Source organism: Mastigoproctus giganteus, chromosome 5 (assembly GCF_048544385.1).
Source record: "Mastigoproctus giganteus isolate SK-2022 chromosome 5, ASM4854438v1, whole genome shotgun sequence".
NCBI lineage: Eukaryota > Metazoa > Arthropoda > Arachnida > Uropygi > Thelyphonidae > Mastigoproctus > Mastigoproctus giganteus.
In genome coordinates this window covers 125,151,389-125,168,697 of record NC_143579.1, presented here as the reverse complement: position 1 = coordinate 125,168,697, position 17,309 = coordinate 125,151,389, and the positions used below count along the sequence as shown (strand labels likewise).

Below are 17,309 nucleotides of genomic sequence, written 5' to 3'. Positions count from 1 at the left end.
TCTAAGACTAGTTTAAAAGGTGTTCTCTTGTACAATGGAGATAAGTACACATTTTTTGTGCCAGTTGCTCATTCAGTCTACTTAAAAGAAACTTATGACAATCTTAAGTTGCTTCTGTAGAAAATTAAATATCAAGATCACGAATGGCAACTATGTGGAGACTTAAAAGTGTTATGTATGTTGTTGGGGCAACAGGGTGGGTACACTAAAATGCAATGCTTTATTTGTGAATGGGACAGCAGAGCTAAAGCGCTGCATTGGACAAAGAAGCAATGGCCTCGGAGGCACAATCTTACACCAGGGTCAAAAAATATTGTGCTCAAAAGTGTGGTGAAGCCAGATAAAATACTTTTACCTCCACTGCATATCATGTTAGGCATAATGAAGCAATTTGTTAAAGCACTGAATAAGGATGGAAACTGCTATAAGTAGTAAATTTCCCGATTTATCTGACGCAAAACTTAAGGAGGGTATCTTCATTGGTCCCCAAATTAGAAAATTGGTTTTAGACGGTCAGTTTTAAACTACTATGACTGATGTTGAAAGGGAAGCCTGGATTACTTTTAAAAGTAATCAAAAACTTTCTAGGAAATCATAAATCACAGGATTATGAGAAAATTGTTCATTATCAGAAAATTATCATTTTTAGAATTGTTCATTATCAGAAAATTGCTCGAAAAGTTCGCAATTCAGGTTGCAATATGAGCAACAAAATTCACTTTTTGCATGCCCATGTTGATTCTTTCCCCCAAAATCTTGCACAGATGAGCAAAGAACAAGGGGAGAGATTCCATCAGGACATAAAGGAAATAGAGCAGAGGTACCAAGGAAGGTAGAATACAAGCATGATGGCCGACTACTGCTGGTGTTTAAAAAGAGAGAAACCTGGCACTGTACATAAAAGAAAAATTAGCATTAGCAGAGGCATTTGATGCAAGAAAGCAAGCTTATGCAGAATCACTCAAAAAAAAAAAAACCCACTTCCACTTCACCCCTCTGTTCGTTCAAAATACCTGTCCAGCTGAGCCTTAAATTTATTTAGGCTATTAACTTCCACAACAAGGGATGGAAGTCTGTTCCACAAACCAACTACCCCACTGGCTAAAGGCAAATTTCCGCACGTCTATCCTACATCTGTCTTTTCTCAATTTGAATTTATGCCCTCTCAGGTGATTATTCTGAGCAAGAGGAAGAATCCCATCAGCATTGAGCATGCTCAAACCATTCAAACCATACATATTGTGCTATCAAGTGTACATTATTAAATATATATCATGATATAAAGTTTATATGTATTACATATAAACTTTATATCATGAGTTTAAGCTATAGTGTTTAAATGAGTTTAAGCTATAGCGCTTGTAAAGTTAAGTTAATTATAATGGCTCATCAACCGGTGAAATACCACCACTTTGCTTATTGGAGGCTTGAAGTGGTGAAACCCATGTTTAGTCTCTAGAGCAAAGTTTCCGGCATCCACCTCCCCCCATACTTCTCCTTCAATCCATGCGCAGTACTAAGTACTACAGGTTTTGATACCTTTTGTGTTTGGGGTTTTCATAAAAAAAATAAAATAAAAAATAATAAAATTATCTACTAATGCAGAAAACTCACTGGGGACCACGGGATATTTTAAAATTTAGAGGGAAACAGCAATACTCAACATCTGTTGGACACCGCGCAAACTACTAGCTCGAGATAGTTCACAGATTCAACATGCAGCTACAACATTTCTCCATACAAAAGGCAAACTGGCCACTGTTCGGGGACTCCCTGTCAGCAGCTGCTGCTGCTGCTCTCCGAACTGACACCATAGCCAACATCAACTTGGATTCCCACCAACATAAAGTTACGGGCATTGTTGTCGCTGCTGCCAACACTGCCATTAAGTAATAAAAATCCTGTTCCGGGTGATGTGCCCTGGTGGTCCTGAGAATTGCAGACTCTTAAGACGTGAGGTCAACCAGAGAACCAGTGCTTTCAGACAGCAAGGAGGTCCTGGCCCGAAGATGAACTCGAATACCTAAGGAACCAATACAGGGAGGCGAGGAATGCTTACACTGTGATGATCAGGCAGCATAAAAAGCTGCCTCAGGAGCACCTCGTGTACACTGTCACCAACTTTGAACCATGGGGAGTGGTCTATAGGATGACCATGAACAAACTTCCCCAGGGAGAGGTCATCCCCTCTACAAAAACGTCGCAGGGTCAGATGACAACTACTGGGCAGGACTCTATAAGCAACATCTTGGAAACTACCTTTAAGAGACCAGACAAGGGCCATACCCGTGAGCAGCAACAACTGGAAATAGAAAATGCCAGCTACAGTACCGTGGACAAAAAACAGGCTTTCACTACACAAGAGCTTGCTGCTGCTGCTTACAGTATACGAAACAAGAAGATACCGGGAAATGACCTTTTTGAACTGGAAATTGTCAAAAAAGCGACTGAATATGAACCTAAACCAATACTGGACCTATACAACCAGGACTCCGGGGCATTTCCTACGGACTGGAAAATGGAGAGAGTTCACCTAATATTAAAGAATCTGCGCAAACCACAGGAGCTCCCAGAGTCATACAGACCTACTGTCTGTCCTCAGTAAAATGTTGGAACAACTTCGATCAATCACGGCTAGAGGCACACTGTGAGTCTGCAGGGCTTGCGGCATCGAATCAATATGGCTTTAAGACAGGCAAATCTACCGATGCACTGCAGAATATTATTGCAGCAGCCAGAAATTGTGAATCTAAATATTTCCTGGTCATCTCTGTGGACTTTTCCGGAGCATTCGACGCCTTATGGTGGCCGAGCGTCCTGGGTCATCTCCGATATGCAAAGATCCCAGAGAACCTCTACAACTGCATAAAATCTTATCTAGCAAACAGGTATATCATGATCAAAACCTTCTACAGCCAAATGACTTCATGGAAGAACTGTATGCATGCAATCTACATAATACAATTACCAAGCAGAGTGAATTTCTTTGTGATTCAAGAATTCAGTTCTCTATATTCAATATAGATGCCACCGGGAAGAACCAGTGTTTGAACTGTTTTGAATCAGATCTATGTTGGAAGTACAGCAAAGAATATTCATTGGTTGCACTAGCTATAACTTGAGGCGGTTTTATTTGGCCACTTGGTGTTACTGGTGTCTTTGTGTTATGGTCACACTTCAGAATAAAGCAAACAAGTGGTTTGCTTTGATATCAAGCACTATGCAGAGAAGGGGCATTCTCTCAGTCGCAATAGTAATAGTAATTGCCATATAGTGCAAAGTAGCCACAGGCCTTTGCTGCACTGGCAGAACAGAAGAAAAAAAAAAAAAAAACACCAAGTAGATAAGAAAATACAAATATGCTTCCCATGTCACACAGGTAACTGTACAGTTGACCTCTGTATTTATTCCAACTGTCAGCATCAGCTACCTGCGAGGGCAATTTGTTCCAGCAATCAGCGACTTGCTAGCTAAAATAAAACTTCTTACAATCTAATCTAAACCTCAAATCATCAACCGGTGAAATACCACCACTTTGCTTATTGGAGGCTTGAAGTGATGAAACCCATGTTTAGTCTCTAGAGCAAAGTTTCCGGCACCCCCCTCCCCCCCATACTTCTCCTTCAACCCATGCACGGTACTAAGTACTATAGGTTTTGATACCTTTCGTGTTTGGGGTTTTCATAAAAAAAAAAAAAAAAAAAAACCCAGGCCCATCCGTAACATTTATAGGGCCTGAGGCAAGAGTACAAACAGAGGCCTACATATCACATGCCTAAATATTTTAAAAGTTATAAATCAAGCTAATGAACTGTTAAATAAAATGTTATACCTTTGCAATGACAAAATCGAAAAATATGTATAAAGCTATGGTTTTTATAGGACTGAAAGTCGGCAAAATATCAAAAACAACTGAATTTAATTATTATTGCACGTCTGGGTGTTCTGTTAATGGGCCAGCAATGTTTGGAGGAGTAATAAAATAAACACATACATAATTCATAAATCATTATATATTTATTCCATTAAATTTATTTTTCTTGCCTTCATTTCAGGAAAATCACTAATTATGTTGTTATAATCAAGATTTTCACATAATGTGTTCTATGACAGTAATGCCAAATTAGAAGACCTTTCTTGAATCATCGTAGTTCTTAGTTTATTAATTTCAATTTGGAGAAACTTCACTATGCTGAGGCAGTTGCAACTGGAATTGTCAATAAAATTCTTAAAGCAACACTCAGATTCGGAAAATGAACCATGAATTTACATAGATTCAAACAATGTACATTAGCGTTATCGCAGAAACATTAAATATTTTAATTTCATCATATAAATCGCTATCACTGATATCGCAATTTTCACCATCTCATAAAGCAATATCCAGATCAATACAGTATTTCTTAACTTCTTCTTGTAAAATTTTCAATGCTGGGATATTATAAAGAAAACTGAAAACAGCAGGGTGTTGCTCAATTTGTTCAAATCTCTCTTCATTCGAGACTATACTTTTATCTATAATGGCCAGTAAAAAAAAATAGCCTACAGAAATTAGTTTTGGGGTTATTTTTATATATGAATCTTCTCCTACATAGTCATGCAAATGTTTTCATTTCCTTGTTCTAATTTCCTTATATTTTATTGGAATGTCACTTTTGTTGCATATTTCACATGCAGTTTCTTTGATTTAGAAAAACCATTTTCTCTAAAATTTAATTTTTTTTTTTAATCCTTTTAAAAGTGAAATAGCCAAACTTAGATCTGTTTGGTTTTTGGTAAGCTTTTGCTAACATTATTAATAGCAAGCAACAGTTCATACCAAATAAATGTGGATAGTGCAAATTCAAAATTAATTTCATTTTCTGCCAAAGACCATGATTTGCTCTTTATTTGAGGATTTTAGTGAGTGTTGTTTCACTTAACTCTTCTAGTGCATCTCGTATCTTGTCTAAATTAAAGCTAATTGCTTTAAAAGCATTTAGTCAACATTCCCAATATGTGCCCGAGAGTGGCTGTAAGGTCAAATTTGATGTGTTTTATCAAGGTATTCCATCTTTGGGCAGATCCAGAAAATATCATATATAATCTTTGAATTGTTCCAAAAAATGTCATCGCTATTGGCACAGTTGAGGCCATGATGCCTAGTAAAAAATTCAAATTATGCTCCATGCATGGCACAAAAATGGATTTTCGCCCAAAATTCTGGCCTATACACCTTTTTCTTTACCAACCATGTTAGCATCATTATCATTGTCCTCAACAATCTTTTAAATCAATGCCTATAATTGAAAGTTATTTCGGTTTTTCGCAAGTCAAAACCTGTACTTTTTACAGCAGGTATAAAACCAATGAAATGCTCAATAATTTTGACTTCCTTGTTTTCTTCTTCTGATAGTTCAACAATTCGTATAATAAATGTTAGTTGTTCAACATTACTTTTGTACAATCTAGTTCAAATGAGTAATATTTACTTTTTTTTTTTTTATGTATGATTTCTTCTCCCATTTTCATTAACCATTAAATCAATAACTTATTTTGAATTCTCCATCCTAGATAGTGTTCATTTATTTCATCATTTTTTTATCCATCTTACATGTTTGGCCATTCTAGCATCAAATTTCAAAATCATTTCTACTAAACCTAGAAATATTCCAATTGTTTCCTGTAAATATTGTGCTGTTAGTGCTAAGAAAGGCATCATTATGCTTGGCTAAATACTGGACACATAATACTATTCTTTTAAGAATATCACACCAATATTCTATATCAGCATTTACTTGTCTTTGTTGAATACTATCAACTGTTTGCTGCTTATTCAGTTCTAGTGATTGCATGTGTAGTATCTAAACAAAATACTTTGCCTTTGAACTTAGAATATAAAAGCCAGTTTCTACAGTTTCTTTCCCCATTTAAAAGAATTTTGGTGTAAAGTGAAATACTAAATTTTCTGCGATGTTCATCCAATGGAAAATCACAATCATTAATTTGAATCGGAGTGTGTTTTGCTAGAAACATTTGTCACGCTGTCAGAAAGATGTGACGGCCATTTTCCAGGATCATCATCCAATAAACATAGTAAAGCTCCAGAGGTTTCATCTGTCTCGTCCAATTTGCCGATTTCATGAATGTAATTTTCTTAAACTTCTAACAGCAGGCCAGAGTTTGTTGCTTTTGAGTTGTGAATTTGATATTAATAATTCTCTTTTTCATTCTCATTTTTTTGACCAATAATTAATTCATTTAGTAAAGAATATGAAGTTGCAGAGATTTCATCCGACCTGTTCAAGTTGTAGATTTGTCCATTTGTGCGATTTGAGAATAATTTTCTTGCTCATTTTCATTGTTTTGATCAGTAATTAAATCTTCATTAAATAAAGAATTTGTAATGTCCTGCTTGCAAATTTTATCTGGGTCATGCTCGACAGAAATTAGTTCACTTCCATTGTTTCCAGTTTTTAAAAATTTAAGTAGAACGCCTCTTTGAAGATGTTCTATTTCGTTTTTCATTTTAGGTTTTTTTCTTTTCTGAGCTCCACTTTCGTATTTTCTATTTCTATCACGATCTCAACTTGTACTCATTCTCAATTATCTAAAGGATTAAAAAATAAAATGTAAATGTATTCAAAGTGTACAAAATTTGAATATATTTTCATCAAAAAATGTAAATTAAAGTAAATGTAAAAAATTGAAAAATTAAAATTATGTTGTGTACATCGTTCTTAACAATTATTTTATGTGATTTGATTCTGAATATTTCATTTTTTATCTCTTATTTAATAAATTTATTTTTTTGTGTTTGTGATATATGGAGCCCTCTTGCCGGAGACCCTCTTTCCAGGTCTAAGGGTGGTACTGCCTCAACCACTGCAATTTGAATTCGTGGTCCCTAGTTCTGGAATTCTTTATAACAGTGAAAATTCCACATTCATTTTACTAATCCCTCTCAGAGCCTTATAAACCTCAATAAGGTCATCTCTGAGGTGCCTGGTTGCCAAGCTCTGTAGCCCAGATAATCGGAATCCTTCCTCATACGGTCGTCCTTTTGCTGATTTTACCATTTGAGATGTTCATCTTTGGACCCTTTCAAGAAGCTCAATGTTTGTTTTCAGATTAGGTCTCCATACTCGAACACTGTATTCCAAATACCTTATACAGTGGGATTATGACCTCCCGATCTCTACAGGATAACGTTCGATAAATCATCAATATGACACCATTGGGCTTTCCTGCCTGCCTGCCTACCCTGTTCAGAAAACTTCATATCTTCCTGTATCTTAACTCCCAGATCCCATTCCTCCTCCACCATTTCCAATTAAACCCCACCAAGTGTACAATTTATTTGGCGACTGCCACTCTCCATGTGCAAGACCTTGCATTCAGTTAAATTAAAATATAGCTGCCACTTCTCTGACCATCCCTGAAATCTGTTCAAATCATCCTGAAACAGCACTGCCTGTCACCGATTATGTTGTATGCAAATTTTTGACATCACGGCCTCTAACTCCCATCGATGCCATTTATAAAAATGAGAAACAGTGATCTAAGAACCACTGTTATTTCTCACAATGCAATGTTAAAAATAAACACTCAGTATGCCCGTGTTCTATGGCTAATAAACACAGATTTGTCTCACTCAATACGGTTTAAATCACGTGTCCAAGTTACTTGAAACCTTCCAGCTAGCTAGGGAACAAAATGAGCACTCGTGTCTAGAGGTACTGCTGGAAAGTGGTTAAAGAGTTGGAGTTCAGACATTGATTCTAAGTTTCTACTTGGAAACTTAGAATCAATCAAAGGCTTTTAAGAACGAGTTTCAGGAATTCTGGGTATTTTCAAAATGAGTTCTTCAGTTACTGTGGTTTTCTGACTAGTTAGGATTGAAAGTCAGATATATTTATGTAGAAATGCTTGAAAGAATAAGGTTTGGTGAATCTGGACACTGCTATGTATTTCAAAACTCTAACTAAAGAACACAAAGTTGTTTTTGTAATCAACAAATGATAGGTTAATTAGAGGCAGCCCCCCCCCCCCACACACACCCCCAAACACTGACAACCCTGTATAAAACAATATCTCTCTCTCTTAAGGCACTTCCACTACTCAAAATTGAAAGGGCATGACAAACCAAACACTGAGCCCAACTCATATCAACCAACTACCCTTCTCCCGGTGCTCAGAAAAATAAATGAAACAAAAATATCCCAAAAAAAGAATGGAAAGCCTTGTAGCTCAAAGTACTCAGGTAGCTATGTGCTTCAGGCTGGGATCATGCACCAAGGATGCCTTTTACAGGATCTTAGACTTGGTTCACAACACAAAAATATCTACAAAGCATTTTCAATGATTTTCAAGGTACATTTAACCAGCACCTGAACAATGAAGTCCCAACTTTCCTTGTCTATCTGAGAGTACAGTCAGTCCTCGTATAACACGTGTTTACACTACATGAATTCGATCATACACGATTTATAAATAGGGGAATGATATCTTATATAACACGAACCGAATTCGCTTATGCACAATTCATTACAAATGGCAGTCGAACACGGAATCACCCCAACTGAACGCAACACGATAGGAATGAAGAGAAGATTCTGAAAATGTATTTATGTTTTTTTATATCAGTGAAGGCGAAACACATTTCACCGCAATAAGGTAAAAACCCACACAATTCTAGCTATCGGTATTATCGTAAATGCAATTAGATCGAGTTTACTACCAGTTTATAACAGATTCCACTAGCAGAAACGCAACTGGAAATTGTTTTTATTGTTTTATGGTAGTAACCCCCAGAAATGTGCTTTAGTAAAATGTGAGGTGTTAATAGCGTATCTCTGCCTTTACGGTGTAGTTTATTCAGTTGCTACACGCGCGCAGCTTTGTTTATGTGTATCAAGCGTGCTCCTCGTTTTGTAATTGTGCTTTATTCCCTAAAAATGAGTAAAATACTTAAAAGGTGTGAAAAGGAAGCGTCCCGGTGAAGACACTGCAGATTCAGAGAGAAAAAGAAAAGCAATATCGATAAACAGAGGTGGACTGGATCAAAAATTCTTACCCAGGAAAATTTATAGTGGCCTCATACTATGGTTTATGGCCAAAATCACACCGGCCTCCGGCCCACCGGGGTTTCCCCGGTAAGGCTTATGGCCAATCCGCCTCTGTCGATAGAGAACAAATATGAAATTGTTAAACACTTTGAGCGAAATGAAAGACCATGTGATATTGCACGTGCTAGAGGCCTAAATGAGGCAACACCGAGAATTAGAAAGATGCATAAAAACAACTTTCATAGCAGGAAGTAATTAAAATCCATTAGATCAAGACACAAAGAATTGGAAGAGATGGAACGGCTGTCATCTGTTTCAATAGAAAATCAAACAAAAAACAAGTTTGCTTATGATACAAGCAAAAGCATTAGCAATATTTTATTACGTAATAGTCGATAATAGTAAATTATCGTAATAAAATACTTACGTATTTTATTACGATAATTTATTGTGTTTGTTAATGTTTCGGTTACAAACGTGTGTTCAATCTTAGGTGGTCGGCACCTAACCCTATTTTTCCCATAGGGCCTGTTGTTTATATTGCACGAGGGTTTCTAGGAACATAACTATATTGCTATACGAGGACTGACTGTATCTGTACTTATGGATTTATCCTTGTGAACTAAGATTTCATTATGGTTTATGTCCTTGAAATTTCTATGCTAGTTTACATTTTACAGCTGTAGACTAGCGCAGAAATTTCAAGTAAAATGGACCAATGGCATATTATGTAACTCAGACACTTAAAGAAATATTTTTACTCCCCAAACTTTTATATATACCGATGAGCCAAAACATTATGACCAGCAAGTCGTTATACAAATCGAAGCAACTACAGGTGAACTACGGCGCGTGCACGGGTCGGGACATGGTATAAAACACCTGATACTGAGCTCCGTTAATCAGTGTTACTCTTGTTCTTCAGATGGGAAAGGCAGAGGACTTAAGCGAGTTTGACAAGGGCCAAATTGTAATGGCCAGATGACTGGGTCAGAGCATATCCAAAATGGCACAGCTGTTGGGATGCCTATAGTCAGCTGTGGTTAGTACCTACCAAAAGTGGTCCAAGGAGGGGAAACTCACAAACCACCCGGTGAGGTGTTGGACGACCATGGCTCATCGATGCTAGAGGTGAGCAAAGACTCACACGGATGGTAAGCAGCATCACAAAGGCGACTGTGGCACAACTCTCCGGTAACTGGAATGCTGGTGATGGGAGTTAAAACCTGCTAAAAATGGGGCTGCATAGCCATAGGCCAATCCGAGTGCCCATGCTAACCACGGTTCGCTGGCGACAGTGCCTACAATGAGCACACGAGCATCGAAACTGGACCTTGAGTGATTGGAAGAAGGTCGTCTGGTCGGATAAATCACTTTACCTGGGGAAGTGACTTCCAGGTATTGCCCTGGCCTCCAATTTCTCCAGACATCAATCCCATCGAGCATTTTTGGTTTGTGTTGGAACAGCAACTCCAATCTGCAGCATCTCAACCACGGACCTTACAGGAGTTAAAAGGATCTGCTGGTTAAGTGTTGGTACCAGATACTACAAGACACATTTAGATATCTTGTAGCATCCATGCCTCGCCGGGTACAAGCCGTTTTGGCTGCGTGTGGAGGACCAACATCATATTAGGTAGGTGGTCATAATGTTTTGGCTCATCGGTGTATATGCACATGCACCACCAGAATAACAGGTTTGAACTGAAGTGCTCTAATTGTGATGCTTAAGGGTTCAGTACAAAGCTCTTACTGATGGATCTTTGTGACACCAAGTGGACAGGTTTAGCTCTGCCCACTGCTTCACACTGGTTAGAAGATGTACAGAGGTGAATGAAACTCAGAAGTGGGCCACAAGCAAAAAAGGTCGAGAACAACTGGTTTATGCCACCAATTCGGAAGGATTCAAGCGAAAAACAGTGTCCATAATCTTGTATACTATAGACGCGTTTCCCAAACTGGGGTCCATAGACCAGTTCTGGGGGGGGTGCAAAATGGTAGTCGACCATATATATATATTCAGGGTTGTTAAAATTAAAGTGTCCCTATGTAGAGGGCTCTGGAGCGAGTTCTAAAGCTCGTACTGAAGAGAAATTTGGACAACAGGTACAATAAAGAATGCGCTCTCCATTTATTGAGAAAAAAAATTGGTTACAAAATTTTTCACTGTATGGCACGTAACTATCTTAGTTACGATTATGCAAATAACTTATGTTATTTGAATAATCGTAAGTTATTGCCACAGCACCACTACTCAGCTCTACTGTACTGTATAAAAGCAAAGCAGTCTTCAAAAGCATATAGTAGATGTTTGCCTGCACTATGTATATGCACATGCACCATCAGGTGTTGCGGTACTATCCTTACAGGAAAAGGTGCTATTAGTGTATCAGAACAGCAACAATGCAGCTGCGGCTAACAGAGCATTCCGGCATCAGAAGCACATAAGGCGTGGACCTATGGCCGTTTGTGCTGTCAGCAAAATAATTACAAAAGTTGAAGCGACAGGACATCTTGGTGTTCAACCAGATAGAGGTCGAAAACGAGTGGACTCGTCTTGTGTTGAAGATGTAGCTATGGCTGTCGTGGATTTATCAAGTCAATCTCCATGTGGTAGCGCAAGTGTGCCAGCTATTTGTTGTGAAGTGGACATGCCATATTCCACTGTAAGGCTAGTAATGCATCAGGTGTTGCAGTACTATCCTTACAAGATGTACATGCTACAGCAGCTAAAGCATGGTGATGCAAATATTCGTTTCACGTACGCACTTCAGTTTCTGGCGCGAATGACAGTGGATATCACTTGGCCATGGAACATCCTTTGGAGTGATGAAGCCCACTTCTGCTTACATGGACAAGTGAATACACAAAACTGTCGTATTTGAGCAACAGAAAACCCTTGAGTTATCCAAGAGGTCCCATTGCATTCTCCAAAAGTGACAGTGCGGTGTGGTTTTATGGCCACATTCATGATTGGGCCATATTTTTTTGAACAGGTAACACCAACTGGACCCTGCATCTGTTCCTTCACTGGACAGTGATATTATGAAATGTTGGCAAATTTCGCAGTACCAGAGCTGCAACAACGTGGGTGCCTTCGGGATACCATATTCATGCAAGGTGGTGCGCCACCATTGTGTCCAAAGATTGCTAAGGCAACACTTTACAGACGAACGGGTCTTCAGCCGTGTTTTCAAGACATCTTGGCCACCTCAATCGCTGGACCTCGCCCCATGCAACTTCTGGTTGTGGGGTTTTTTGAAGAACCAGGTGTATCAGGAAGGATGTCAAACTCTGGCAGATCTGAAGGACAGCATTAGACATCATGTGCTGGCTATTCCAGTTGACATGTTACATTCTGCTGTAGAAAATGCTGTTATTTGAATGGAAACTGTTGTTGACCAAAATGGAGGACACATTGAACAATTGTAGCCCTGTTCAAGCGATTTGTGTTGGCACAGCACCATATGGTGACAAATTTTCTAACTAATTTTTTTTTTCAATGGTGAGCACATTCTTTATTGTACCTGTTGTCCAAATTTCTCTTCAGTATGAGCCTTAGAACTCGCTCCAGAGCCCTCTACATAGGGATACAGTCAGTCCTCGTATAACACATGTTTACACTACACAAATTCGATCATACACAATTTATAAATAGGGGAACGATATCGTATATAACACGAACCGAATTCGCTTACACACGATTCGCCTTTGTGTTTACAAGAAATGGCAGTCGAACGCAGAATCACTCCAACTGAATGCAACATGATAGCAATGGAGAGAAGATTCTGAAAATGTATTTATATCTTTTATATTAGTGAAGTGGATACACATTTCACCATAATAACGTAAAAACCCACACAATTGCAGCTATCGGTATTATCGCAAATGCAATTAGATCGAGTTTGCTACCAGTTTATAACAGATTCCACTCACAGAAACGCAACTGGAAATTGTTTTCATTGTTTTATGGTGGTAGTAGTAGTAGTAGTGGCATGTGATGCAAGAAAGCAAGTGTATGAGCTTATGCAGCATCAGCCAAAAAAAAAAAAAAAAAAACACACCATTCCCTCCAAATGCCTGTCCAGTTCCTCCTTAAATTTATTCAACCAATCAACTTCCACAACGACAGATGGAAGTTTGTTCCAGCAATTAACAACCCGCTGGCTAAAGGCAACTTTCCGCACATCTATTCTACATCTGTCCTTTCTTAATTTGAATTTATGCCCCCTTAGGTTTGTAATCTGAACAAGCGGAAGGATGCCATCAGAATTCAGCGTGCTGAACCCATTCAAGGCCTTATACACCTCAATCAGAGCACCGCGCAGGTGCCTAGTCTCCAGCCACTGCAATTTGCAGAACTTAAGCCTCTCTTGATAAGAGGATCCCTTCATTCCCCTCACCAATCTTGTTGCCCTTCTCTGTATACGCTCAAGTAAATCTACATCCTTCCTAAAATGAGGCCTCCAGACCTGTACGCAGTACTCAAGGCGTGGCCTGACCATTGCCTTATACAGAGGGATAATCACGTCCTTTTCCCTGCTAGCAAAATTCCTATATATCATTGACAAAACCCCATGACCTGCCCTGGCAGCCTGTCTGCATTGCTCAGAAAACTTCATATCTGACTGCACAATTACTCCCAGGTCTTTTTCATTTTCTACCACCTTAAGTGTATTACCACACAGTTGGTATGTTTCTCTGGGGTTACTTCTACCCATATGCAGTACTTTGCATTTGTCAAGGTTAAACTTCAGTTGCCACTTAGCCCATCTGCCCAAATTATCTAGATCCTGTTGCAGTAGCACACTGCCATTACTGTCATTAACAACCCTGCCAACCTTTGTATCATCTGCAAACTTCGACACTAAGCCTGATATACCTTCATCAATATCATTGATAAATAAACCCCCAATTGATAAATACTAACCCCCAGAAATGTGCTTTAGCAAAATGTGAGCTAGTGAGGTATTAATAGTGTGTCTCTCCCTTTATGGCAGAAATACATTATTGTGTTGTTTATTCAGTTGCTACATGCACGCAACTTTGTTTATATGTATCAAGCGTGTCTCCTCATTTTGTAATTGTGCTTTATTCCCTAAAAATGAGTAAAATACTTAAAAGGTGCGAAAAGGAAGCGTCCTGGTGAAGATACTACAGGTTCAGAGAGAAAAAGGAAAGCAATATCGATAGACGGAGGCGGACTGGGTCAAAAATTCTTATCTGGGAAAATTTGTAGCGGCCTCATACTAGCGTTTATGGCCAAAAACACACTTGTCACCTTGAGTTGTTCCTGCTACGAAAGTTCTTATTTTCTCTGCATTCTTTCTAATTTTCGGCGTTGTATGTGCTACAGGCCTAAATGATGCAATGCTAAGATTTAGAAAGAATGCAGATAAAATAAAAACAACTTTCATAGCAGGAACAACTCAAGGTGTAATAAAATCCATTAGATCAAGACACAAGAATTGGAAGAGATGGATCGGCTGTCATCTGTTTGGTTAGAAAATCAAACAAAGAATAAGTTTGCTTACGATAGAAGCAAAAGCATTAGCAATATTTTATTACGTAATAGTCGTAATAAAATACATATTTTATTACGATTATTTATTGTTTGGTAATGATTTGGTTACAAATTTTCAATCTTGGGTGGTCAGCACCTAACTATTTTTCCCATAGGGCCTGTTATTTATATTGCAGGAGGGTTTCTAGGAACACAACTATCGTGTTATACAAGGACTGACTGTACTTTAATTTTAACAACCCTATATATATACACACATATACATGCATATGTTATATATAAGAGTCTGCAAACTTTTTTTTTTTTTGATTTTGAAGGGGTCGGTGAGTTTTTTTGAGTTTTGAAATGGTCCGTAAATCTCAGTAGTTTGGGAACCACTGGTATAGATTACAAAAACTGTTTTACGCATGAATCCGTGCCGAATTGGTGGAAGCCTCCACAACAATTCATGCTGAGGGAAATTGACCATAATCTGCCACGCTGGTCCAGTGCGGGTTGGCATATCGACCGTATTCAGCAGTCAGGGGCTTGAACCCCAGTCTAGTTTTTTTTTTTTTTTTTTATTTGGTAGTTGTTGGCGCATCGGCTTCTGTGGCCATATTGCACCTCCAAAGGTTTTTGCAGTACAGTGATCCAAGCCCGAGGCAGGAATCGAACCCGCGACCTTTGGGTTGCCGGGCAGGTACTTTACCCACTCGGCTAGCCCGGTCGGCCCCCCGGTCTAGTCAAAGAGCGTGTGCTACTGCACTCCCGCTGTGCTCAGCGCCAAAAGGAGAAAAAGTGTCTAACACAAACGTTTAGTTTCCAGGCCTATACATCATATTCCTGCTGACTGTACTCGCTTGCAAAACGGCATTCACTCCAACACAAAATTGCGGTGATAAACAGTCAATCATTGCGAAGCAGTGTGCGGAACTAGACCTGTCATTCACTTGCTGTCACAAAGATCCATGGGTAAGAGCCTCATACTGAAACCTAACCCGCTAAATTAAAAAGTATTACCTGATGCAATAATATTTCGGTGTATATCAAAGAAAATCAGAAACGATGTCTCGAAGGATGCAAACTTGCTCAACTCACCTGCATTGAGTCTGCACTTATTATTTCTCCACCATATTTTGTGGCTAATTCGATGGCTAATTTTGACTTCCCTGTTCCAGTGGCGCCAAGTACAAATATAACAGGAAACGATCCACGCGCACACATGGCTACAAAAGAAGCCGCCATTACAGAAAATTTTATAAGTTTCCCATTGGATGGCGACACCGTCACAGTCCTCGGAAAATACAGGTCAGAGATATGTGAGACTCGCCAAAATGGGGCCGCAGATATTTCAATTAGATCGTAAAAATTAATGTTTATATTAGACCACAATAAAATTTATGAAAAACACATTTTACAAATTATTTTAACTGTAAGTTAAACTCAATGCAACAAGGCATCATAGGTTTAAGAGTATAAATAATCTATACAATATTGGTGTGAATACACCATAGATCACTCTTAAAGGCAAAAAAACTACGTTTGTAGTGTAAAATGGCATAATTTTATCTGAATCTCATATTGTGCTCCTTCACAAGGGGTTGCCATGTATTGCACTACGTCGAATAAATAACACTTCACTAAAAGATATGACTATTTTTACTTATTATCAGTCGGCACCACCACCCAGACGGCACCGTTACAAGGCTTGTTGGCCTTTTATAGGTGGATGGGTCTATGGTGTATTCACACCAATATTATATAGATTATTTATACTCTTAAACCTATGATGCCTTGTTGAATTGAATTTAACTTATACATTATCATGTACACCTTTTAGCAGCTCCCATATTGTGTGATTATCTTCACAACTGGATTGTCATGTCTGCAATAAAGTACCTGCCCACCCACCGAAGAAAGGTCGGATTAAACGTTACTCTTCCAGAAAGTTTCAAGGTCTTTCTAGATATCGTAAGTTCTAATATTAAGTTTAAGTTTTCTTTGCTGACCCTGCGAAAGTTTCCAGTGTGGGATTAGTGCCCGCGGGCACAACAGTTGTTTTTTTTTTTTTTTTAAATCAGTTTTTACATACGTGAGAGGACCTTGGAATTCACTCTGGATGCAGAGTACGAACCAAGACAAGTGATTGAGGGTTTAGCGAAATGCGTAAACTTATCCAGATTGCAGGGGTTTACCCTCCTGCCCTTGAGGAAATACCAGGTAGCCTGTAAAGACTGTGCGACAAGAGATACATTGCAATTCCCATTTGAAAACCAAGTGATACACCCTCACTTGGTGGGTAGCATTAGGAAATATATCACAATAGAGCGGTATCCAGTCGAAATGCCGAACATATATTTAAAAAACTCATTTGAGGCCTGTGGCAAAGTCTGGAAAATAGAAATGCATGCGTGGGAAGACTTTCCAGAGTTGTATACGGGGAAAGGTACGGTGCAAATGGAAATGAGAAAGTCGGTTCCAAACATTATCTATGTTATGGGGAATCGACTACTTCTGAACTATAGAGGGGTAGAAAAGAAATGCTTGAAATGGGGCAGCTTGGATCATTTAGGCGCGAATTGCACGAAAAGGCGTTGCTATAATTGCAGAGAAATGGGGCATATTAGCAGTGACTGCCCCAAAGCATACAATAAATGTGGAGAGACGAGTCACAAAGCGGGCAGTTGCCCCGTTAGATCATATGCAGATGCCATCAGAGGAGGGGAAGAAAAAGACGGTGAAGAGAATTTGAATAA

The 17,309-nt window shown here is 38.7% G+C and overlaps 1 protein-coding gene across 1 annotated transcript in view; it reads right to left on the bottom strand.

Annotated features, from left to right (window-relative positions):
• LOC150085687 (tRNA dimethylallyltransferase) overlaps positions 1–15,781 on the bottom strand; it is a 254,385-nt gene extending 238,604 nt beyond the window's left edge. The window contains exon 1 of the mRNA XM_090373447.1: positions 15,652–15,781. Within this exon, the coding sequence (XP_090229573.1) occupies positions 15,652–15,777 (126 nt within the window). The 5' untranslated portion in view covers positions 15,778–15,781. The remainder of the gene's footprint in view (positions 1–15,651) is intronic.
• Positions 15,782–17,309: the final 1,528 nt, after the last annotated feature.